Source organism: Anopheles stephensi, chromosome 2 (genome assembly GCF_013141755.1).
Source record: "Anopheles stephensi strain Indian chromosome 2, UCI_ANSTEP_V1.0, whole genome shotgun sequence".
NCBI lineage: Eukaryota > Metazoa > Arthropoda > Insecta > Diptera > Culicidae > Anopheles > Anopheles stephensi.
The window spans coordinates 23,514,431-23,540,946 of record NC_050202.1 but is presented as its reverse complement, the minus strand read 5'-3'; the positions used below and the strand labels follow the sequence as shown (position 1 = coordinate 23,540,946).

The 26,516-nt window shown below is 39.4% G+C and overlaps 1 protein-coding gene across 2 annotated transcripts in view; it reads right to left on the bottom strand.

Moving 5' to 3' along the window:
- Positions 1-11,835: 11,835 nt before the first annotated feature.
- Positions 11,836-26,516, bottom strand: part of LOC118507460 (MOXD1 homolog 2-like) — a 171,811-nt gene continuing 157,130 nt past the window's right edge. The window contains exons 6-9 of one of the 2 annotated variants that reach the window (XM_036045952.1): positions 21,875-22,060; positions 17,508-18,175; positions 17,251-17,419; positions 11,836-15,303 (exon numbers count right to left, since the gene is read on the bottom strand). In XM_036045952.1, the coding sequence (XP_035901845.1) occupies positions 14,947-15,303; positions 17,251-17,419; positions 17,508-18,175; positions 21,875-22,060 (1,380 nt within the window). In that variant the 3' untranslated portion in view covers positions 11,836-14,946. The remainder of the gene's footprint in view (positions 15,304-17,250; positions 17,420-17,507; positions 18,176-21,874; positions 22,061-26,516) is intronic. The other variant, XM_036045953.1, reaches the window with a different exon arrangement.

Genomic DNA, 26,516 nt, shown 5'->3' with positions numbered 1-26,516 from the left:
CAGAGCCTTAAATTTTTTTCTACAAAGAAAAATAATAAAAATAAATTAGGAAAATGCATTAAAATTTTTATGATTTATATTTTAAAGTTAGCATATCCCTGTTTTTACTCTTCTTCTTCTTCGCTATATGAGAGAGGAATACATATCCTCCTATGTTTAGTGGCAGAACCATCTCTACATAATCAGAGGTTTGCCTCTCTCTTGTTTGTCTTTGACTTCCCTGAGTCATATCGACGTATTAATATTACGATTAATTCGGAATTTGGGTTTGCGTTTTGTTTTTTGTTGTTGTTTCTCTAGAATTCGATCTTGTTTTGCTTTACGTACTTCGCTATTTGTTTCATCATCGTTCCATCCCTATCATTCCAGTGTGCCATAAAATCTTCAGTAGTTGAACCTAGCGGTGGGTCGAATCTTTGACATTCGAATATTAAATGTGTAGCTGTTTCTGGTACATTACACACATTGCAGTTTGGGTTATCAGATAGTTTCATTACATGTAACCAATATTTTGCTAAATCATGGCCTGTTAAGATTCTATTGCCCCTCCTTATTTCGTTTGCAGTTAAGTCGATTTCATGATGCCACGGTTTACTTGTAAATTCTTGTTGATATTGTTTGAATTTTTTACCTTTTTCTTCGCATTGTTCTTTGTACCACTTTTTTGTGTCTTCTAGCATTTTGTTTTTTGCTACTATTAAGGTATCTTCTAATCTTAACTTATTTTTTATGCGAGTTTCTGATTTAATGCCTTCTTTGGCTAGTTCATCGGCTTTTTCGTTACCTGGGATACCCACATGTCCAGGGATCCATCTGATTTCTGCTTTAGTTTGCTTACAGTACTTTAATATGTTATGCAGTGGTTTTTCTATGTGTGAGTCTTTTTGTGCTCTTGTGATAATTTGGCATGCTGCCTGACTGTCTGTATATAGTATTGGATTTTTTATTTTTGTGTCGTGAGCTATTTTAAGGGCTTTTTCTATTGCTGATAATTCGATAGATGTTGTTGAAGTTAAATTTTCTAAACGATATTTGTAGGTGTGAGTCTTGTCGAGAGATGTGATGAAAATTCCTATGCCTGCTCCTTCTACCGATCTACTACCGTCTGTGAAGATTATTGTGTTTGTTTTTTGGGCCTGCTCGATTTCGTTTATATATTCTACTTTCATGATTTTTTGGTCGTGAGGATTCTTTTTTGACAGCCTCTGATCGAGTTTAGTGCGTATTTTTATCTCCTCCTGTACTTTGTTTAAGGTTATATCAGCCATTTGTTTTATGGTCTCTTTGTTTTCCGTGTATAATATTTCTAGGTAGTTTTTCTTCCGTTTTTTTCTGGTGCGATTCCTCTCAAATTGTTTTTTATGTATGGGTGAATATAGGATTGTTTTAAAGAGCTCTTTCGTAGCTAGGTATTTAGTTCTGTAGCCTAGGGGTATTTCTGCATTTATGGCGTAAAGTGTGTTGATCGGGGTAGTTTTTGTGCAACCTGATACCTTTCTGATAGATTGTGCGACTATTGGGTTCATTGTGTTCAAATGTTGTTTTTTACCATTTCCTAGAATGGATGCTCCATACTCGAGTGTTCCTTTTACTATTGTTCTATGTACCGCGATCGTTTTCTTTGGGTTAAGATTATTTTTGAAGTTGCAAATGTGTTTCATTACATTAAATTTGGTGCGGGCTTTGTCTTTTTGTACTTCTATTTGTTTACGGGATGTTAGCCTACTGTCCATCCATATGCCTAAGTATTTGTATGTCTCTACCCTTTCAATAATTTTTTCCTCTATTCCAATCTGTATGTCTTTTGTTTCAGATTCTGTGAGCCAAATTTTGGTTTTTTGTGTATTAATGTGCAGGTGTAATTTTTTTGCTGTCTCAACAAATGAGTTCAGTGCCTCTTGTAGTTTATGTTCTAATTCTTCTGGTGAATTGCCTGATTGTATGATTGCAAAATCGTCCGCGTATTGTATGATTTCTATGTCATTCTTGTTTTTGTTGTTGTGAAATGATCGTGTGTATATGTTAAACAGAGTAGGGGATAGAACATCTCCTTGCGGGAGCCCATCTGATACCAACTTCCGAATCATGTCTCCTTCAGCTTCTATCTCTAATGTTCGATTGTTCAGGAAGCTTGCAACCCATCTTGTTATATCAGTAGAGATATGGGTTTCCTTTAAAATTTCTATCAGTATGTCCGTCTTGACGTTGTTGTATGCATTTGTTAGATCCACAAAAACGACTGCCGTAAATTTCTTTTTTCTTTTGTTATGAGAAATTTGGTTCAATAGGAGACTAATGCATTGATTCGTGGTTCGTTTTTTCCTAAAGCCGAACGAAGCATCCGGGATTATGTTATTTTGAGCGATTTGTTTGTCTAGTTTGCGTAGTACTGCCGTGTTTGCAATTTTTGTTATTGTTGGTATCATGGCTATTGGTCTGTAATTGTTGATTACATTTAGATCTTTGTGTGGTTTCGGGATCGCTATTATTTTTATATGCTTGTACCGTTTTTTTAACCTTCCTACCTTCCACATTTCATTGATTTCGTCTATAAACTTATTCGTCGCAACAGTATTGAGGTCTTTTAGTATTTCATAAGATATTTTGTCATTGCCTGGTGCTGTGTTCTTTTTTCTTCGCAATATATCAATCCACTCTTCAAAGCTGATTAGTGTTGGTGGTGTTTCTTCATTGTATATTTTTTTGTTACCTTTTTGATTTTTCTTAAAATTTGTTCTCATGAACTCTCTTGCCGCTGATTTACTTTGATGAATTCTATTTTGTTCTAACGGAAATTTGGTTTTTCCTTCCAAGTTACCCAAAAGCTCCCACATTTCTTTACTATTGGTGTTCATGTCAAGTTTGTCTAGTTTCGCTTCAAATTGTGCTCTTCTAAATATTCTTTTTTTATACCTGAACATTGCATTAGCTTTGTTGTAATTGATTTTGTTTTCTACAGTTTTGTTTCTGGTAAATATTTTACGCGTGCGGTTTTTTTCTTTCCAGGCCTTTTCAGTTTCAGAGTTCCACCATATTTTTGGTTTTTTCTTTTGTACATGACTGTGCTTCCGTATTTTCTTTTGAATTACTTTGATAAGCGTGTTTAGATTTTCGGTCCTGTCTGGTACAATCTGGTTGATGTCACACATCAGTTGTTTTTTGTTTACGTATGTTTTTTGCCTCGCTCGATCTTTTATCTGTATATTTGTTATGATGGTTCTATGATTTGTGGCTCCCATGTGGTGGTCTAATACCTCTCGGTTGCTCTTAACCATGATATCTTCCGATACCATGGTAAGATCAATTGCCGTGTTTTGTTTTTTTGCATCTGTGGGAATATATGTGAACTCAATCTCGTGGAGCAAGCACAGATTTGTCTCCTCTAATACATCCACTAGAAAATTGCCCTTGCTATCATTGTATGTGTTACCCCATATAGTGTGGTGACAATTTATGTCAGCTGTTATTACAGTTTTGTTTTGATGTGCGTTTGCTGTTAGTATTTTTGTCACGACGTTTTTGTATACACTTATCGGTGTGGATGGGGCCGCATACACACTAACTACATTTAAGTTTAGTTGGAGTAGCTGAATTTCAGTAATTTGAATATATTCGTTTTCTTCATATTCTTCTAACACTTTATATGGGATACCTTTTTTTACGTAAATTGCAGTTCCACCGTACCCGTCTTTTCTGTTTGTGTGTATTAGATTATAATTGTGTATTTTGGCTTTTTGCGTATTTGTGTCGTTGAGCCACGTCTCCATAAAACATCCGACAGTAATGTCCATTGCAGACATAAGCCGTAATATTTCTTCTTTGTTTTTGGTCACACTGTTTATATTACTTTGTAAAATTTTTAAACTGATTAGCGTCATTTTAAAAAAAAAATTTTTTTTGAATTTTATCTTTTCTTTTTCCTTTTTTTTTTAATACGTCGTTCAAACTTGTTGGTCACTGTTATTACAGGTTCTCACTACTATTGTCACGGCTGGGTTTAGGTTTCGCTGGTCGCCCCCTTCCTCGCTTGATCGTTTCTTTTTGTTCATCTTCTGTTTCAACGGGGAAAGGACGCACTAGTTTGGGTCTGTTTATTGGTGTAAGTACGGGAGAGATTGGCGAAAGTTCAGTCATCACTACGCTCGTTTCATCCGCAATTTCGGTTTGTAACTTCTCTATGCGTAAAGCTAGAGATTTTGATGTGCATGGTGTCGGCGATGTATTTGTAACCGCGGGTTTAGGCGTAGTCATGAGTGTGGAGGTTTTGCTCGGATTACTTTTGCTTGTGTTAGCTGTGCTTACTGCAGCCTTTGTTGCATCCGCATAACTTAACCTATTTTGAGCACATGACACGCCTGGATGTATCTTGCAGTTGCAGAATCGGCACAAATGGGCTTGAGTTTGATAAGTTATCAAAACTTTGTGTTCGCCTCCCAGGTAGGCCGTGGAAGGGATTGGGCTTTCTACTTTCATACGGACTTTGAAGTCACCCGTCTTGGCTGCGTATTTGTAGTTGGCTCCCCACGTTGTTGGCATGACACTTTTCACGTCACCGTACTTTTGTAGGAGTTTGGCAATATCGTCCTTTTCTACTTCCTCCGGTGCATCATACACCCTAACTTCCACTGTTCCGTCTGCCATTTCCACTGGGATTTTGTACGTTTTTTCATTTAGCACGATTATCGCTTCTGCGGCTGCAAGCACTGTACATTCGGCTACTTCTTGGCTGGATACTTTGACATACACGGTTGGTTCCAACTTGCAAATTTGCAGCATTACCACCTCATGTACGTCCAGTTTAAGGTTGATTTCCACAAACTTGTGGATCTCCTGGTACGTTGGTTTCGGTACACCGGTGAAGTCCACCTTTACGGTGTTCACGCGTAGCACCATTTCGTTTGTTTTGGTTTCGGTTTTTTTTTTTTATCTCAGTGGGATTTAAACACGTCTTATCAGAACGGCTGTCACACTTCGACTGACGCTGTTTTTACTCCTCAAGAACGGCCCGGCCAAGTTACGTATTTCTATATAAAACCAGTTTTTTTTTTATCATTTTGAAATATCATTTTGAAATTATTTATAATTTATACAACTTTAGATAATTTTTAAACAACTATGAATCTCGTCCAATATGTTCTCGAAAATCTTGATATTTTATGACATATTTCACTCTATATTCTTCTTTGTGTTTTTGCTGTTTTGTTATGCAATGTCTTTCTTTTCTTTAATAAATTAATTTGTTTTTGAAAAAACTGGCTTTTCTTTTTTATTGTGAGAACCTATTTGAACGTTTATCATTTGAATGTTTTTATTATTAAATGAAAATAAGCTCATTTTTATACTGCTTCATTTTTAGAGAACTGTTCTAATATATAATTGAAGCGCTCTGGTGGCCGAAGCAATAACGGTGCCGCTCTTCACACGGGAGGACCTGGGTTCAAATTCCTTGCAGACTACCTCTCCGTACGCAGGGCTGACTACTTTGCTTCCTACGGGTAACATTAAGTCACAGAATGCCAGAAATGTCAGGCCGAGACGTCTCGAGGTTGTAGTGCAAAGGAAGAAGAAGAAGAAGTTTCCAAAATTTGTTTTAAACTGTTTTAAGTCTCCTTCTTCTTCATTCTTGGCCTAACGACCTCTTAGGTTATGCCCGCCATTTTTGGCTTTCCAGGCGAGACTTGAACCTCGGTCCTGCCGTGTGAAGATCGGCACCGTAGTCGTCTTTTCCACCGGGAAGCTCCTATTATGTATAACATTATTTTGCACAAGATTTATCATCCTGCATGTTCTGCTTTGAAAGATTATCGTTCTTTTTTTTATTTACTCATCTGTTCTCTTCATTTCTTCTTAGACTCTTTTACTTTGTATTTTAGTAAAATTTTCAATTCAATGTCTAGTGTGTTTTTGGAGTTGTTTAGTTTTACTTGTTTGAATATTTTAATTTGTTTTCACAGTATATTATATTATTATTAGATAAGGTTTATTTATTTATTTTATTTATTAATATACCTTTTATAATATTTTCTTTTTCTCGTTACTACTATCTGGTTTGGCTACTGTTGGCTTACCTTAATAAATAATTTTCTTTTTATCCTCACTCGTTTGCATACAATTTTCTATTCAAAGAATACGATTACCTTTATTTTTAAACAATGTTAAAATTACCGTTTTGAATTATTAAGGCTTTTTCCCATTTTTATTTATTTTTCATCTTCTTAATTAAGCATACTGTTGTGGCTTAATTTTTATTCAGTTTAATTGTCTGGTTTTATTTCTTTCACCCTCCCTTTTTCCTCTATTTGCTTTATCTTATAAGCTCTCTAACTGATCATTGCCATTATTTCGCAAAAAGAAGAATCTGCGCATTTTCATGCTCTGTTAAAGTATTTAGATTATTTAGCGACATGTTTAACTCGTACGATAAAAGCACCCCTAATCCCTCCAAACGATCCGAGCGCAAAGTTACAGCACGTTACCAAGTCCACTGAAAGATGGGAGGATTAATGCTAAAAATAAATAAAAAAAACCCGCACGGAAGAAGCCAAGTTTTTGCGTGTGATCGCAGGAGGACGCTCCGGCTCGATTCGTAATATTTCTTTTCAATAAATATTAAATTAATCCCACCCAACTACCGGTTTTTTGCCCATTAAACACGGTATTGCTAGCGAGCCTGCCAGTCCCGAGCTTTTGAATATGCCTTCGAAGGTTCGAACCAAATGAGTCGTCGACTTCGGGTCTTCTTAACCGAAACCATTCTCTCTTCTTTCTTGGTGCTGATGTCTGCCAGCCATCCCTTGTGCTTGTCTCTAGCGTTGCCCGCCGTCTGTCTATTTGTGAATGTTTTATTACCGCAGCAAAATGGTGTGTCCACCCCGGACCGAAATGGGAAAGGTTTTGCGTGCCTTGCGACCAACCTTTCGCGCATTGATTCATCGATGAAAGGCGCCACAAAAGCTGTTCGGCTGGAGGGAAGTACGTGGCATGGTATGGCCATCCAGGCAGATGGGTTTTAATGTCGTTCGATGATTTAGTTTTACGGGTGATATAAACCAAAGCTCAACGGTGGACACGCACGCAGATAGTAAGCGAAAGCAAGCAGCGATGGAACCGAGGGTAGCAACAGATTATGGACAGATTTTCACTGTAGCTAATTTGATTTCCTTCTCCACAGCCGGCGCAGTCCGGACCAGTCAATCGGATGCCCAATACCTCCTCTGCTCCAGCTGACGATGGGAGACGATCGTAACCGAGCAAACTTTTATTTCGAAATTCCATAACATTGTTACACATTTTCAGCCCATGTACGGTCCCCGGGGTAGGTTTGTCCCTGGTCCGAAGTTCAAGGGTAGTGCGGGATTGAATCGGTTTTTGCATACTCCGTGCCGTGAGCCTCGAGTTTATGATCGGATACGGATCGTTTGTCGTATCTGAGACTGCTTTTTTCTTCGTCCAAACATCGACTCCAACAATGATGCCCCGAGGGGACTATATATCCGCCAGGCTAATTATGATGTTTATTTTTAAGCTGCCTTTTGTTGAGGTGCTATTCGCGAATAGTTCGGGGCTGGCTCGAAATGCGGGTCATGGTCAGAGAAGGTGAGCGAAAATGAGATAGGTGTTAAGTTTGTGTGGGGTGAACTGGTTATTTAAATTTGAATACACTGTCCATTTTATTAAATTACACATATACAATCACGGAAACTAATAAGAAAACTACACGAAAGATCATGATCGTATTCGCAGAAATACCTCATTTGCTTCCCTCCCCCTTCGTCAGCTGATCCGCATAAACAAACAAAAAAACGATTTTGTCCTTCACGGCAGGCATCATCATCTGTGTATTAGGAGATCATCCACTAAGGAGGTGACAATATCCCGATGCAACTAATCCAATTAGCTATCCTTTTCCATCTTCGTTAATGATGGGAAGGCTCCTAGTATTTACTATCTCTATCATATTGCTATCACCTCAGAGAGAGTGATCGGTTTTGTGTACGTTTGTCGGACAGAGAGAAGGATATCTTCAATCTCGTTTTGGTCACCAGGAGATAAACCACAGAGCAGATCAAACGGAGATATCCCTTACGTTATCTCTTTTTCGCACGTTATCACTCACACGTCTGCTACAGAGCGTGGCGTAAATATAAAAATGTTAGTGGTAAAATCATTTTTAAAAATACTCGATTTTTTTTGGAAAAAAATTATACCTTTTATTACTAAATGTATTAAATAGAAGAAAACTTAAATAATAAAAAGTACATATTACAAATCGTTAAGTTCCTTATCACTTATTTCGTTATTATTTCCACCAAATGCAATTGAGATGGTAAGTAATTCGTGGAACATGCAATTTAACATAAAAACGATAGTTTTATAACCACAGCATTCTAAACGAATTGTAACGGATACAACAAAATTAAAGTTTAAGCAATTTTCCAAAAAAAAATGGTATTATTGCGGCATTTCCGAAAAAAAAATATCACAAAAATAAGCTTTGTTAAAATGTTAAGCTTTTTAAATGTAATGAAAACTCTTTCACATAGAATTGAATTGACATTGAAGCCATCCAAATACGGTGAGGGTTTTATAATTTTCAGGTTTATAAAACTCGTTTATCATCAGGATTATGATTATTTAATTTAAAATAGTGTAGGAATCATTCAATGTTTTTGTTAAGAAATAAATAAGTAATGAAATTTCTAACTCAACTATACTATTAAATTTTTGTCCAAAAACTAATAAAAAAAAGTTTGCTTAAAATTATGTAGCTCACTGTGGTGGCTAATCACCCATCCTTATCGATGATAACTTGCGAGAGATAGAGACAGCTTTAGGAAACACTAGGGGAAAAATAACACCTCCTTCGTGGATGATCTCCTGGTATCGAATCTGGGAGAGCAACCAGTTTTGGGAAGAATTTTGCCTCCACGAAAAGGAATGATATGCGCGTCTCGTTCCTCCTTTTGCATCCTTTGCACATGCAAGCGATCATTTGATGATCGTATTAGTATGATGCTGATGTTTATTAGTAAGAGATAGTGCACACTGCTAACATGCGAGAGAGAGAGACTGGCGTAGGAAGTATTGGGCGATACACGCTATCTCCTTCCTGGATATGTCCTGGCATCAGAATTAGAAGAGCAACTGGTTTTTAGCGTCCTCGAAAAGGAATGATAAACGTGTCCCTTTGCTCCTGTTTCGGCATTCCCATACGCCCTCGATCTTTGAATGTGTGTGAAATTGCAGGGTTGACCTGGTCACTTTGCGATATAAACGGCATACAATGCCAGTTTTTTTTATATATCTCCATTTCGCTTAAGTATTTCCATTCCAATTGTCCTAAATACGAATGTTTTTAGATTGCTTTTATACGTTTTCTGCCACAATTGTCAAACCATACCCGAATGAAATGAGAACAAACCAAAGTTATGAAGTTACTGCTTTTATACATCGGTTGGGTATTTTAACATATTAATTGAAGTAAAACCATATTCAGAACTCTAATTTCATCACTTCACCTCATTTATTAAGCAATAATAGCAAACTTTTAAGTTCTACGCGTGACGAAAGATGAAAAACAGGCTTAAGTCTGTATAGATACACCTATCCCCCCACCCCGCACTCACGGCTCTCACTTTTCGGTACTGAGTTACCTAAAATTTGGGAAAAAGTTGAGCAAAAATGTAAAAATTGGTTGTAATAATCTATAAAAATTATTTATAATAAATAAATAAACAATTATAGTAAAAAGTCTGAAAAAGTTACTCTTTAGCATATCTCAGTTGCAAAAATGAATGCCCGTGATTGGGGTGGGGGCATCCATTCAAACTTTAGCCGAATTAAAAATATTTAGACATATGGATGGAATAGAAGAGCATAGTGACTTGGTAAACCCTGTCGTATGGTCCTGATAGTTATTAGTAGGAGATAGTACTTAGTGATAACATTCGAGAAAGAGAGACAACTTTAGATAGCTTTGGGCGATAAATGATACCTCCTTTCTGGATGATCTCCTGGTATCAAATCTGGGAGCGCAACCGGTTTTGTAAGGACTTTTGCTTCCACGAAAAGGAATGATATGCGTGTCTCGTTCCTGCTATTTCGGCCTACCCATGCGCCAGCGATCATTTGCATGTGTGTGATATCACTTTAATGCTGAATCTTATTAGTAGGAGAAAGCCCATCGTTATCATGTGTAAGAGAGAGACAAAATCTGAAAGTACTAGGCGATAAATGATATCTCCTCCGAGGATGATCTCTTGGTATTGAATCTGATGAAACAGCTGGTTTTGTAAGAGATTTTGATCCGGTGCGGCATGGGGCGATTCTCATGTGTGGGTAGAGCGAATTTGGAATCAGATGACAGCTCCTTCGAGCATGTTCTCCTGGTATCGAAACTGGCGGAAACCGATATTTTTGGTAGGATTTCGCCGCAATCGAAGAGAAATTTGGAATGAAACGGGAGATATGTTTCTGCTCTTCACGCCCGTACGATCATGCTCCTGAGTGTGATCGCGACAGGAAAAGGATAGACCGCCGATCTCCTATCAGTGCGAAACAGGAACAGCTGCTAGATGAAACAGCTGGTGATCAGGCGTTCCAGCGGGACCTCCTTGGTGGATGCTCTCCTGTTACTTCATTTTCGAAACCACATGCGAAACAAAACCGCCCCTCCGATGCGAGCAGAATCGACATTTCGAACCGCAAGAACGCGTCCGTGCATTCCGACCAGCTGTTTCGGATCTTTTAGGTAAGAACAACAAACCAAACTCGCACAGCTATTTGATTTCACTTTCGATATCTAAATTTATTTCACTTCATATTGCTTTATCCACGTTTGTTTTCTTATTTAACTTTACCGTTCGAGTGTTTCCGGTTTCCTTTCCGCGGTGGAGAGAAAACCCCCACGTGATGTCTGGGGAGAGAGGCTACAGGCAGCGTACTGAGGAAAGTGTGTGTATGTTTGGAATACGCTTGGTTGGATCCGATTTCCGATTCCAACCCTTCGAAACACCTATTCGTCCTATTATGAGTTTCCATTTTTTACAATTTTCCTTCTTTTGAATTATGTTTTCCGGTATGTTCCTGCCATTGCCGTCGATCGTCAAAAAGCCATGCAAAAATATGCTTCTGTTACAATGGAAAATAAATAACCGAAAGCCTAACTGAGCTGATTCTACCTTACGCACAAAGTTGAGATTTTGAATTGTTTTACTTTACTCTACAGGGTTTTCCCTTTTCACGAATCACATCAAGAAACGAACAATTTTACTGCCAACCATTTACAGTCACAAATGGTACAATTCTACGCGGGGGGAGATGAAAACGAAACCTAAACGTTCTCCAACTCCTGATACTATTCCAGTTTTCGAGCACCGTCGAGCAGTTCTTCGATTGGCTATATGATTGCGCTTCCCTTTTCTAACGTTCTAAACGGGGTTTTCAAATCAAAATGCTTTGGTTCAAATCAAAATGCTTCTTTTAATGTGTGGTGTTTGCTATTACAATTTTTCGTTTCGAGTTTATACGTTTTCCTTCCAGTGTTTTTCATTTGCAAATGAAAGTCTCTGATATTTAATTTGGTTTCTTTTGCTTCTTTCTTTGTGACAATGATGTTGCATCTTCGTAAGGTTATTTTTGCTATTCAGTTTTCTCGTTTGAAATTCACTTCCGTATTGTTCCGTAAAGTATATTATCCATTTTTCATCATAGTTTTCCTCTGTTATGTATCCGTTTTGGTGTGTTTAGTTTGAGTGTTGTGTTGTTTCCCTCCTCTTTCTTCCTTTATCATTTTCACATTTAGCAAAATTCATTCTTTTATTCTCTTTTATTTTCTTACTTTCACGCTCCATTCCAAGGGACAGACTTGTTACGTTCCATTTACTATAAAAGATGAGACATACTGAAGGTCGCGCCTAGAGCCACCAGCACCGCGCACACCGCTGGGTGCATCTCATCTCATCGTTAATCGGTGGGAGACAAAATTTTTCTCGGAAACGAAAGCGGGAAAAGTGTCGGCCGAACCGTCGGAAAATGGAAAGTAAGAAAAATCGCTCAACAGATCGTTTGGCAGGCGCCAACCAGCTTCAACAGGTGCCGGAAAAGTGGCATTCACAAAGGTTCACAAGGAGTGAAAAGGATAGCGGAATGTAGAACTCATTTGCCCGTCGCGTACGATACGTAAGCGAACAGTTTTTCCTAACGGCCCTATTTACACATATACGGGAAAAGTTGGCTCGATTCGAAAGGATTGCTTTGAAGCGTTTGCAAAAGAAAACGTTCTTGTTTTTTTTCACCTTTATCTGATCACGACTACAAGTTTTTACTGCTACTGCTGCTACTACTGTTGCCACTAGTGTGTAAGTACTAACGCGAGACGATCATATTCTGTTTTATGTTACTCTATGCCACTTTCACAAACATTCCGTGCAAACTGTATCACAAGTGAAAAGATCTTTTCTTTTCATTCACTCTCCGCTTGTTTCGGGGGTTTTTTCCGTCACCTTTCTCTTTGGAGTTTGGATAGTACAATGGCGATAACATAAGAGATAATCTAGTTGGAGTATTTCGATGTAAACGGAGACGAAAAAAGGGTTTAAATTGAAAATAAATTAAAGCGGAGGTAATTCGTATTTCAAGATAAAATAAAACTTAAAACACACAAGTATGAATTAGAAATATTTAACCAAGTAGAAAATATAAAATAAATATTTAGTTTAACTTGAAAATTCAAGAAAAAACAATCAACAGAATGTAAACATTCATAAGAATAAAATAGAAATGATAAAACGATAAAAGGGAAATAAGTATAATATAGGAATCCAAAAAAGTAAAAGAAGAAAATAGTAAGAAATGGATAAAAACCAATTAGTAAACAGAAAGCTTTAAAGTGAAGATTCATTAAAGAAGTAAACAAAAGAAGACAGCAGACAAGAAAACACATCACATGGAAAGTAAAACAGTTGAAAAAGAAGATCCTATCATTTGGGAAAAGACTATTAAAAAAAACTTTACCCATCTGGTCAGCATTCTCTTTGCCACGCAACTCCCCACGTCCCCACCAACTGTCCCCGTGCCCTTTGCATGCTAATCCACCAACGCTCAGTGTTAATGTAACTGTCGTTTGACTCTATAAAGTTGAGCGATTTCTGTTTTATGATTGTCTCTCGCGAGTTTGCTAGCTGACCGTAGGATAATGGGACCTGCTCTAGGTGGATAAAAACATTGAGAAGTGTCCTACATAGAGAACCGAATCCAGGCTGAATGTCCAAGGACATCAAACGATTAAAAAAATAAGTTAGAGAAGTAGAGAAGGATGATAAAAGTCTTAAGGTATGAGGTAAAGTGGGACATGTGTAGAATTTCAGCATCTCGTTCATCTATTATCTGAACCTTCGGAAAGAAAAGGAAGCAAGCTCCACCGGAAACAGTAGCTAAGCAGGTAGTTGCAATTCCAAAAATCAAACAGATAACTGTCGAAACCTAACGAAAGCCACTTCGTTCGTTCCTTTGGATGGAAGTGGACGGCTTTCGCTTTTCTTTTGTTGTAAACAGTATTCTACATACACCTTGTCCCAGATGGAGACACACAGATAGAGTGAAGGATAGGGGAAGGGCGAGAGAAACTCGGGGTCAGGTATTTCCGGGTAGTTAGGTGTCATTTACCTTCTCACCACACACAGCAGCTCGCACCCTTTTCGCATACAAACTACCAACTTTGCACATTTTAAAACACTTGACCAACAGACACGATAGAAAACATCAGGGAACCTTCCTGCTAGGACTAGTAAGTGGGTAACAGATGAACATAAAAAATAGAATAGCTCTGTTTTCTTAAGTGGAGGTTGAGTAGCTAAATACTTTAGGCTACTAGCTTGACGGCATTTGAGGACGCTCGCACGAGTGTATATAAACATTGCATCCGGAATCCAGTGTTCGGAAGTGATTTTACCAACCCTACCCAGCACACTCTCACAGGACACACACCGACAACAGTATTGTTATTCACAGGTTTCGTTCTAGCTTTTCCTTTAGCTTTCCTTCACTTTTATGATCAGGTTTTTTTCTTCGTTTTGTTTCGGGTTTTTTCTAAATTACACTACCACGTTGACATCTATAATGTTTGCACCACCATTTTGCTACCGAGTGTACGAGATCTGTTTTTTTAATGTTGATTTTTCCTCTTTCTATTGTTATGTGTTTTTTTTTGGTTTCGTTTCATTTTCTTGTTTCTTCTTTCTACTTGCTCTATTTCATTCTTTGCTTACTTTTGCTTTCGTTCAACTACGATCTTGCTTTTCTTCTTCGTCTTCTTTTTATACAAAATGCACTATTTACAAAAAAACGGATGCCAAAAGCCGTTTGTTGGCAAGGCTTGTTGTATGTACAGTGACGGGAGAGGGAAAGAGTTACTGTTGCTGTTCATCTTTTACTATATGTATTCGGTTTATGTTTTGAGTGTTTTGACACGGATTTTGTTTCTTTTATGTTGTGTTTCCTCTTTTCTATAGTTTGTTCTCCATTTTTATTTTTTTCCAGTTTGTTATAGAATTCTTTTTTTTTCATTCGATTTTCACTGTCCAGCAACACTTTTCCACGCACATTTGTCAACTCTTCCCCATTGTTTTTTCAGCACTTTTTACAACATTCATCAACTACTTGGATGTGATAGACGCGCAGACCTTAGAAAATAAACAGACAATCTTTCCACCTGGTGGAATACAAGGTAACCCCGGTAATCATTGCTTAGCGGTAAAGTTTCCCAGCGCACTGCACGCCGGAAAACCGATCATTCTTTTCCTTCTCCCCACTCCCGGACACACTCACACACACACATGCGCGCGCTCATACCTCGGTTGTTGTATGTACAATCTCACAGTCGTTCGCCGTACGAACGTGGCCGAATCTAGGACTCGTTGGTGAGTATGGATGCCGGGCGCGTTGCCTTTACACCGCCGCTATCCGGAACGAGTTGAGCACGACGATGAACAGCAACGAGGCGAAGATTTTCGGTACGGTACCGGCTGGCCGATCCGTTGCCAAACCGCCGCTCAATCCCATCGACTCCGTGACGGAGCTGCGGGACACCTTGCTTCTGGCGGCGCCCTCTATCACGTTATTACTGTCGATATCGTCCTCATCGTGGTCGGCAAGGTCGACGCTCGTCTCTGACTCCGTCACGTACCGGTTCCGATTGTGGAAGAACACGTTGGCGACATTGGTGCTTCCGACGAAACTGCACGACCGGATCAGCTTGTACGATTTGGTGATGTTCGGTGCGAATCCTTCCAAATTTTCTGTGCCCTGTGCGAGAAAAATAGTGTAAAGGGAAAAGAAAACAGAGAAAGAAATTTAGATACCATTATTTTCATCCCGCAACCCAACAATGCCTAGCGGCGCAAAAATGTGTGAGAGTATGCTGCTTTATTGCTAATAATTGCCAACATGGTCCCATGCATACAGGCACGGAAAGGCACATTTTCCTCGAACGGGAAATTCTCCACAGGCAGTGCACCCACACACGTGAGCAACGGCGTACGGGTGCGATGTGGGCAATAACTCAACGTCAGGCCGATAAATTCTGCATGGATTCAGGGAGCCGGTGCAACATTCATCGACTGCCAGCTGGGTGCTTATCAATAAAATTTATTTCCCAACCGCTTCGACATCCTTCCCTGCTGCTACTGTTCAATAGCAGCTGAGCCGACTTAGAGCTTCTCCACCGGCGGCGGAAGTGCATACAGAAACACACACTTGCACAAACGCAAAACCTCTCTAATGCATAAAAGGGGCTTTTCTCTCGCTCGCTGCAAGGACACTATGTTGCATTTCCCGTTCGAACCCGGGCTGACCCGGGTTTTGCTTCAAGCGATGAGAAGAAGGTGTGTATGTGTGTGTGGCTGTATAGTTATATTGCTTCGATTGGAATGGAATTCATACCGACCGTATGGAGCAGCGGTACAGGGAAAGCCAGAAACGGCAAGGCAAGAATGAATAAATTTTGCATGAAGCTGCGTGTACTGTCCGGTTGGTTTCGCTGCGAGGCTTCCGAGGCTGGGGATCTGCTTGCGCCGAGACACCGAAAGGATACAGGAAGGATTTCCCCGTACCGTATATATTTCATTTATTTAAATCAAATTTGTATTCCTTCGGTTCGGGTAGCTTTGGTTTGGCTGTGGCCGCTTACTGCCCCGGCAAAGAAGCGACTGCCAGGCGCAGAAGAAGCTTTAAACATACGGAGTGGAAAGCGACGGGCAGTTTTTAAATGAATGCTTTTTCATTTGCATCGTTCTGAACGTTAATTCCAACGTCTCTGGGGTGGGAGGTTTTGTTGTTTAATTTGTTTTGATTGAATCGATCGATTTGTTTGGAGCTTTTTATGGGATTGAGACTCGAACCGGATGCTTTATCGAGAGGAATAAAAGGATAATCAAACAAGAATTGAATTAAGCTTTTAACTGCCTGCCCGTTTAGTGTTTTGATTGGGTATAGGACACCATTTCATCCTATGTGTGTGGAATGTGATTGCATATTTCAGGGCAAACATATTTTTTGCGATACAAAACACATACTTGAAGCAAGATATAAAATCAAGAATTATTTCTACCGAAAATCCTTTTTTATCAAAAAAAAAAAAAAAACACTTGTTTCCTATTAAGTAGGACGTCGCTATGGCGTCACAACAAACACAAACCTCTAACATCAAATTTAAGAAATAATTTCACACGAAAAGTTATTAAACTTTTACATAGTCATTTCCATGAGCGGTAGCACTGAAAAATTTATTACACGGAAGATCATCATCGTCCGTTAGAGAAGTAGAATCCTTTTCGATTCAAATGCGTTCGTACAATTTTTGGGTGCGACATTACCCGTGGCATTTTGTTCCAGGGAATGCCCTTGAAGGAACCTTATTTGTGGTTCAATTTTTAGGTTTCCTTTATTGGTAATTCTGACGTCTCAACTAATGCATAATGGTTATCCCTTTTCATGGTGAAGTTGGAATTGTTAACAAAACCTTTGCATATCTTCGTTTATCGGTCAACTAGGTCCATCAATCTGGATTAAGCACGGAAATGACAACAGACATTGAACTGTGCAAGATGTATCACTGGAAACAATTACAATATTTCCTTGCATTCTTGCATCTATCTGAGGTAACAAATTGCCATCAGATTTTCTTGTTGTACTTATATTCCTTTTTCTAAATAACAATAATTAGAGGTTTCGTATCTCCCGTCGAATACTTACCGGCATGGGCTGATTCTTGGCGCTCCAGCACAACGGCTTAAAGGACCCTCTTCTAGTGACGTACTGGAAGCTGCGGAAATTGTTCCGCCAGTCGTACGAGATCAAACGCGTCTCGAGCGTCATTCCGGAGAGCTCCGGTGGAGATGCGATCCGTACGGGGTTTGATCCTCTGTAGAAATTAGAACCAAAAAAAAAAAAACAGTTTTCCAATAAGTTACTCTGTGAGAGTGTCAAAAATAAAATGTGTCAACACTTACGGTACTAGCTCGTTGATGCCGAGCGAGTTGATAACGGTGGGTAAACTCGGCAGCGAGTGACACGTGGTGAGTTCCTTCTGCCGGGGGTAGTACAGTGCCAGCACCAGACACGTCTCTTCCCGCGTTGTCAACCCACCGAGTGTGATGGCAGCTCTTGCTGAACTGTCGTAGATGCATTCCGCGATCAGTCGATCCCCTGGCAGAACACGAACCGGTGCCGATAGCCGTCGATACTCCTGATAGTTCCAATCCGCATTACGATCGTGTGCGATCGGGAGCAGTTCTTCACGCTGACGGATCTGTCTCAGCTTGATCTGACGCCCAATTTGATGTGTCCTCATCATTACTGCGAAGATGTTGACACCGTCGCGCGGGAAGGCTCGCTGGGTGCACTCACCCACACAGTGGCCCTCCGAAACGACGTGCTCCTGGCCGGGTGGGATAATATGCCTCCAGTTTGGATCTATACCGACCGACAGAACGCCAGCGTCCTGTGCACGAAGCGTGCTGGTATAGAACAACCGGAGGCCCGAATTGTCCACCATGGCTTTCGGTTTCGGTGGCCAGGTGTACTCGTTCGCGGAGAGGCTGTAGTGTGTCTCCATCAGGTAGAACCGGGCCTGATTCGATTCAAGCGAATAGCCTACCTGGCTCGGAAAGGAAAAGCCCTGCAAATGGAAAACCGAGCAAAAAAAAAAAACAGGTCATGAAACAAATTCTTGCCCCACAAAAGGTCTTGCAGTTGTGTGGGGAGCGAAAGCGAAAGAGAGACGTTGTTCATTCCGAACCAGTCGAACACCGACGGGCTCTATTAAAAAACAATAACCAAGAAATTTATTTATTGCCCTCCGAGTTGGCCAATCGCCCCGAAAACCCGAACCAAAATGAACCTTAAAACATGTCCAAATGGTAGTTAGTTGCTTCGCTCGGTGGGGTGAGTGAAAAAGCTCACCCCAGCAAACAAAGCAAATAACAAAAGTCGTAAAAATATTGATAGCACAAGCATAGCGAGGACCACCCCAGAACAACGGCGGAAATATCACCACACGAAACACCGATACACGCCGGCCTGCTAGTCTGAGGAGGAAACTTGGCCAAAAATGCTGAAAGGATATTCAGCAGTAATACAGTGCGTAACATAACTATAGGAACACTTTTATAATTGAGAATTTTGAAAAAAAAAATCAAGAGGAATGAAGGCGAATAAAATAGAATTTAAAGTAAATTATAAGAATAGTACAAAAATTGTATATTTGAAATTAAAGCACCTAAACCTAAACACATCATACATTTTTAATTTTAAGTCTAATGTCTATCAAATATTGCCTTTTCAAGTTGGTACTCTACAATTTTATTTCATTGAACGACGCATATAAACCGACTTACGTGAGGTAAAATCTATTTTCTATGCCTAATCCATATTTTAGTTTAGGTCTTATTAGTGTAGAATGTATTTACATAATGAAAGGGTTATTTATTCAGCTTGTGAAAGATTGTATCACCTATACCAAAAATCAAACAAAAATAAATTCCAGACTCAAAAAACTTGAGTAAAAAATATAAACAAATTTGTAGGCTTGTTTTTTTTTATTTAAAAAGAACGTCCTGGCCGTATTGCTCATTAAGCTTGTTTTAAGTTTAACAGAAATGTAGAATTATTATAATTTACGAAAAAATATAGATAAACCGTCTGTTTAATTATGTTACCGACTGTATACGCGAATAAGTCCGTTGATATGGTGTGTGTGTGAGTGTTCCTGTGCAAATGTTTATAAATAAGCTCGAAAAACATACATTTTTCCGGTGGCAAACAATGGTTTCACTGAATGAGAAGCAAACCAACAACAAAAACACCACCGAAAGGAAGAACTATTGCCAAATACGGAGAAAAAAGGAAAGCACGCGGCCAAAATGCCAATGGTGGTGTGGTCGTGTGGTGGTCCGATTTTCTAGCGCGCTTTTTTATAGGTTTTTGATTGAAATCCATAAAGTTTTATGGTGGAAAAGTGGGCAACGCAATTGGTGGCAGGAAAATGGGAAACAAAAAACAACCAGGACATAAATATGGTATGGTAACCGATTTACTGCGCAGCATGACGTCTGGGAAACTCGGTGGCGGGATGGAATGATGGGAGGGGGGGATGTTTTTCCTTTGTTTTTCCCATTCCCCAACATCCAGTTTTCTTCTGCGAAAATAGCGCTGAAGAAAGGAAGAACAAAATCTCACTCCACACACTATCTCACTCCGACGGTGGTCGGGTGCAGGTCGCAGGTGTGGTTGCCTTTTTCCCACTGTCCCCCTTCAAAGGATCCTCCGTTATTTCCCCCACCCCCCACGGACTAAATGGTTCCATTTTCCGAGGTATGTACGCACGCAACTTTGGGTCTCTCAGGGTTTTCCTCGGATCCTGCGTTTTTATGTGTTTCAATTTCATCGAACTGTTCGGTTGTGTTCACTAATTGAGGCAAACGCTACTGGGAGCGTAGAACTGTTTAAGGAACGTCGTGAAATGCCATGGTTTGATTCGTTCCTGTAGCGCGTGGAAGGAAGGTGAACAAAACGCGTGACATGGCATCGGAAACGGAAACGCGGACGCTTCTTCGCTATTGTGGTCAATAAAAAAATATTTTTCTGGCATTGTGAAATATGAGCTCGATGCGTTTATTTTTATAGCCATCTGTGTGTGTGTGTGTTTGATCGTCTCTAGTTTTGATTACTGTTAATCAACTCAAAACGGAAAGAACATTTATCCCGCAAATAACGGCATTTCAATCGAAATGGATTCCTTGGCGGACTGTCTGTTTTTGTGCGGAGAAAGTTGATGACTAGCAACGGTTTGGGGAAGCGTTTTATTACATCGATAAGTAATTCCGGGACGAGTCGTAAATGTTTAATAAACATCACCGAAATCGTCGAAATAGGGTTTTTAAACAAGAATTCATTTTAATAAAATTCCTTGAAAATAGTATAGAAATTCAATAGGCGCAGTTTTAAAACCAGAGTTTTTGTAAATGTTTTCAGAGTTCTCTCTCTTCTTAGCCTTACGACCTCTAATTAGGTTATGCCTGCCAGCTCTGGCTTTCTAGACTTAATAATACCACGTTGTTGGATAGTCCGTCCTTTGAAGACCGGTGCCGTTGGTCATGTCTTACTTATTAAAGTGCTATATTTAGAGTTTTATGCGAATTACATCGAATAGAACAGTTTCAATTTATGAAAGTACTGACAATGCATACTGGCAATATGCACCAATTAGAAAGTGTACTCTTTAACGAAGTAACAAAACGAGGCTTGAGAGCGTTACAGAGGTTTTGAGACTTAAAGAACTTGCTTGAGAAAAATAAAATCCGAATAGCCGAGAAAAAAAGCTGAAGATCTGTAAAAATATTCCGGAAAGACCATTAAAAGCATTAAGACACTCGTACTCAGAATGATGAGGCAGAAAACATAATCATCAATCCACAGTTATTATGAAGATTTGTAAATTGAGCTTTAGTCTCCACAGGCCAACAGTCTATCCAACAGCGTGCTTTTGTTAAGTCTAGTAAGCCAGAAATGGCAGGGATGACCTAAAGGGGTGTCAGACCAAAAAGAGAGAGAGACGGATAGCGAATACTCGCATCAATTACTTCGATAATTGTATCTGACAAAACCTTCAGGAAAACTAATGAAATATATTTAGAGCTTTCTGTGGTTTCAACTTATGCTTTAAATTGTTTATTGTCGATGGACTATTTAATTATAATTTATGTATGACGGCTTGCGTCGTATTGTTATTTTGCTCTCCCTTTGCATCCCGGGCATGCTCGGATAGTTGTCGATGGACTAGATAATCAAGAAATTAGTCCCAAAAATATCACAAATTTTATACAGGGTCATTAATGTCTAGAGACATCAGATGCAAGTAACTCATTTAATCAAAAAATAAAAAATATATATATTACAAAGACAAAGGCACCTGATTACTTCATCTCAATTATGAAGTTCGATTCCATGAGCCAATCGCTCTAACCGAATCACGAATATTGCAGCACGAACATAACGTCACTATTTTGTTATTACATATTCCACTTAAACATGATGAAATTACTATAAAATCTCCATGGAATTTCCTTTTTCAAAAAGGTCCTTTTCCACCAACAAAATGTTGGGATGATAATCAACTTTCCAATTTTAAAATAGTCATATTTGCAGTCGAATCGAACGAACCAACCAACGCTCGCTGATAGTCCCCAAATCGTCATTGTACCCAGTCAATCAAAGGGGCTAATCGTGCCCGAATTCACTGGTAAAATATTTAAAACTCCGTCACGGGAACAGGTCTCACTTCAAAATATAGAAGGGAAAAGCTCCATCATCAACTTACCTCCGAGCCGCGCGTCCAGGCGGCCACGATCGAGTTGCAGGTCAGTATCGATTTATCCGCCCGATAGCACGGGCAACCATTTTCCCGTGACATAATTTCCAGCTCCGGCGACGATCCTTGACACTCGTGCAGTATCATGTGATAGACGTAGGATGCACTCGTACCGGAATCAAACACCGGCTCGTACTGCAAATAAAGAAGAGAGGGAGAGAGAGTGAGAGCGAGAATGAGACAGGATATCAAATAAAGGCAAATAAAATGATTGCAGCGGTAAAGCACCAACAGTCAAGGACAGCGGTGACCTTCCGCGTTGTGATTGATGTTTAATTTCGTTTGTTTAATTTTCAACCTTCACACAGAACCGAGTGGATGGATGGACTGGGGGAGAAGCACGTTCGACGGAAAAACTCTGTCACTATTAAAACCTTTCATTGTCATCGTGGAGGTTTTTCGCTCGTTCCATTGCGGGGTGGGCCTTCGGGGAGAAAACTCCAACCACCGTTCGCTTCGGAGAAACATCAAACGCTGGGAAAAACGATTTACCGAACGACCAAGAGAGAGATACATTTTTCCGATTAATTACAATTTATTTACAATCTGTGTGTGCTTGCTGTTGCTGTTGTGTTGTGTGCTGCGACTCTTCACCGTACTCTGGTGCCAAGTGCAGCGAGAATTTAAACATACGGGGTGCACATAAACATCTGGCCAGCTAACTTAAAGAGTCCGTTTTGACTAAGAAGTGAAGGAAAAAGCGGAAAATTTTCCCGAGAAAACAAAACACACACACACAGCCACGTTTTGTGATGGGAAAATTTAAAACGACTGCAAATAGCGACACAATTGATGTGCCGGGCGGGATTCATTTCATGGGGCGCGTCGCATATCGATTTGCATGTTTTTTGTTTTGGCGCTGTTTTTCAGCCCCGGATGTTCGAGGGAAAGAAAACTCGCGGGAAAGTAATTTAATGACAAACATATCGAGTGGGTCGGGAAAGCTTCCGACGGGTTTCGCCAGCCCCGGCATCGTGCCGGCCCAAGCGACGATTTGTGACCGGTTGCATTGATGCTGGTGCCATCATTTGTCGCGTTTGTTCAGCGACAAATCGTGTACGTGAACGTATAAATTGCAACGGTTGCCATTTAAAACGGTACAAACTACTATTTGCACACCCACACACACAAAACCGAGGGCATGAAAACAAAAGAAGAAGAAAAAATCGAAAACGTACTAAAACCGATCAATGGAAGCGAGAATGTTCACATGCAGACAAGCGAACTTGGTAAAGAATCACGAGTAGAGCTTTGCGATGAGGCATTAGAATCGGAGGACAAAAAGTGAACAACGGCGAACGAGCCAAACAAAAACCCGTTGTATGTCAAGTGTTTAAGCAACGAGCAATCAATAATTAAAATGGAACCTATTTAAACGATATTGTTGTTATCGAAACCCCGGTACGTATCTTCGCGTACGAACTGCACATCCGGGATCGGGAAAAACGGGTGCACAAAACCCGGTGATCGTTTAAACGAATGCAAACTCTGCAATGGTACGGGCAGACAAAGGCAACTTAAAAAACAATAATACAAAACGTCAAATGAAACGTTCTAGGGGAAAAAGGCTTTCGCCCCACCGAGTGTGTAGTACAATAGCGGCACATAGTGGAGCAATAGATGTGGGAAGGATGGAATCAGTTTTCCCGTGGCCGGCGGGCATTCAAAACCAGGCCACTAGAGAATGGATGGGGAAGACTACACACGCACATGCACACTCAGTTCGTGCAACTGTGTGAGCTTAAAGCCGGCTTTTCCCGTGGCGACCGTATCGGGATGAGATTGTCGGATGAGGAAAAACACAAAACGAGGAAATTAAATTTAACGGACAATCGTTTTGCAGCGGGAATGATGCTTTTCTCGCGGAGGGGGGTTTGTTCGGGTTCGGGATCGTTTGCAGATATTTTAACTGTCATCGCGATTGGATGAGGGAAAAAATTAAATGAGTTTGATTAGGAATCTATAACGAGCACGAGCTTGATCAATATCAAGGGTAGAGTAATAGGGTTGAATGATAGGAATGATGATTTATTGGGCATACAAATATGTTGTTTGTTTTAAGTGATGAGAATTAGTAGAATAAAGGAAATAGCTCTGTCTTTTTTAAATTATATAAAATCCATAAATAATACATGCATTAAATAGGCGTATCTCAAGGCCACCAATACAGTTTTTGGTTGGTTGAAATGTTTTGTTACTTTCATGTTTGTTACTAAATGTTTGAAACCGAAATTGTTAAATTTTAATGTTTTGTTTATTTAGCGATATGGTGGATGCACGTTGTATTGTCGCAATTTTAAATATATTTTAAAATATGAAACATTCAAGATTTTATTTTATAGATTGGACACAGGATATAATGAAAACTCAATGGCTTAATAGACTTAAAATGAAAGGTAAAAATTGCCTGCGATACAGTGTGAGCCATAATTATATACGTAAAGTTTAATAGTTTTTTAACAGACAACAATACTTGTTTTAAAGCCATAAAAATACAAACGATTTTTTTTTTCAATTTTTGACTTAAGCATTAACTAAACATTAACATTCGGCCCACTAGCATCGAATTATAGGTAGCTGGATTTAATTCATATTCCCTTCCCAAGCATTTTGTGAATGTTATTCGTAAAGATTAATATCGTGAGAAGATTATTGGTGTTTTCAAAATATAGTGTTAAATATATATTAAAAGAGTTATAAATATATAAGTATTATCGAAATTTGTAAAACAAACATGAAACAATTTATATCGTAACTCGATAAAAAATGCATTGCAAAAACAAATTAACAATACAAGCTGCAAAATGTACTTTCTTTAAGAAATAAAACAGTAAGTGCAAGAGTTTTACCGTCTTGCAGTCAATCCTAAAAACGAAAAAGCTGAAGCTACAAACAAAGTTTTAGTTTCGAGTGTTGTGTTCTAACCAAATCCAAAAGCATTCCCAAACCATTTCTTATTTTTTATTTATGTTTGATCAGGACGGCGTTAAGCCAATTCGTTTATTACCTCAAACCATTTCTAATTGATTAAAATAATTAATAGCATTTTATAAAAAAAGCATGGCTTATTTCGAAATAGACTTTGAAAATTTTAAAGTAAATAGATCAAATTAAATAAAAAGTATAATGCTCACACATTTGAATAGCTTAATAATAATAACTATCAGAGAGCACACAATTATGCTCTGCGCTGTTGAAGCTTTGCTGACAACGGATGCATATTACCAAAAAATGTATTCCAATAAATTGTTGTAATAAGCTCTTGTCCTCAAATTTCTAGTCATGGCTAGAGCTTGTAAAGTCTTAAGTTTCACACACTAAACTGTTTGAGAAAAACTAGCATTGTTGCACATTGCAAAACTTCAAACAATCCATAACTGACCTCAATGCATTTGTGTTTTTCTTTTCCATTTCCACGCCACAGTAAAAATGCACTTTATATTTAATTTCCGTTTACAGATAACAAACAAACACGCTGCCCATTTTCCGTACCAAAGCCACACAAAATGCAAGCGTAACGTGTGCGCCACTCGGAAGGTTGCCACACAAAACCCAAGGTTAGTTAAAATAAAATTAACATTCAATTTCACATTTCATGCTGCGTTTGAATGCAGTGCGACAAATGCAGTTTGAGCAAGTGGAAAAGAAAGGGCGAAACCTAAAAACACAAAGAAACCCATTCACAATGCCAATCGTCGTCGTTTGCCGTCAATGACAAAAATTGCAACCGTATGCAACAAACTGCACCTCTACGCTACTTCCACACAAACGGTGGTGGCAATGCGGTGTTGTCATATTGCAACATATGCACCGCGATGTTACGCTGTATTAAAGCCGTTGCGGCAGGCTTTAGGTGTCGCGGCACGACTGTGGCAGGTTTGTGCTGTTTTATTTTTTCTCTCTCTACTCTCGCTACATTTGCAACCCGTTTGGCATGTGTTTTTTTCTCTTCAATATTTACTCACGACAAACCGAAAAACGGTTTGCCGGGGTGGTGCAAACGTTTCTGTATTTTATGCCGGTGCCGCACCATTTTTCTTCCTCACAACGGAACTGCGAGACTGACTCGAGTGCACTTGTAACCGTAGTTGCACCGATGCAGGAAGCATGCGAAAAGTGTGATAACAATAGCCTTTTTTTTGTTGCATCTTTCCCGCCCATAGTTTTTCCTCTCCCATTAGCGTAACAGCGGGATAACACTTGCCAGGGACGTAAGTTTGACGAGTGAAAACTGTGACCGTGTCGAGCTTTTGAATCGACACTGTTCCATTCCCAAACCTAGCCGTAACCGGGAAGTGACTACAAAAAAATGCTCACGCTTACACACGTTCATCAACCAACCGAAGGGTGCTGGGAGCTCGTGCACAATTTCCACACTGGAAACGATTTCAAACTTCAGCAAATCAATAAAGCAAACAATCACACACATCTCGCTGTATGTAGGGCTGGGAAGGATCGCAGCCGCATCCACACGCTAGCCCATCTCAATTGTATGTAATAGTTTTGGAGCATATTTGCTTTGGTTTGTTGTTTTTCTTTCTGCACTTTCCTCCCCTGATCTTATTTATTTTCTGCGCTCATCTACATCCCC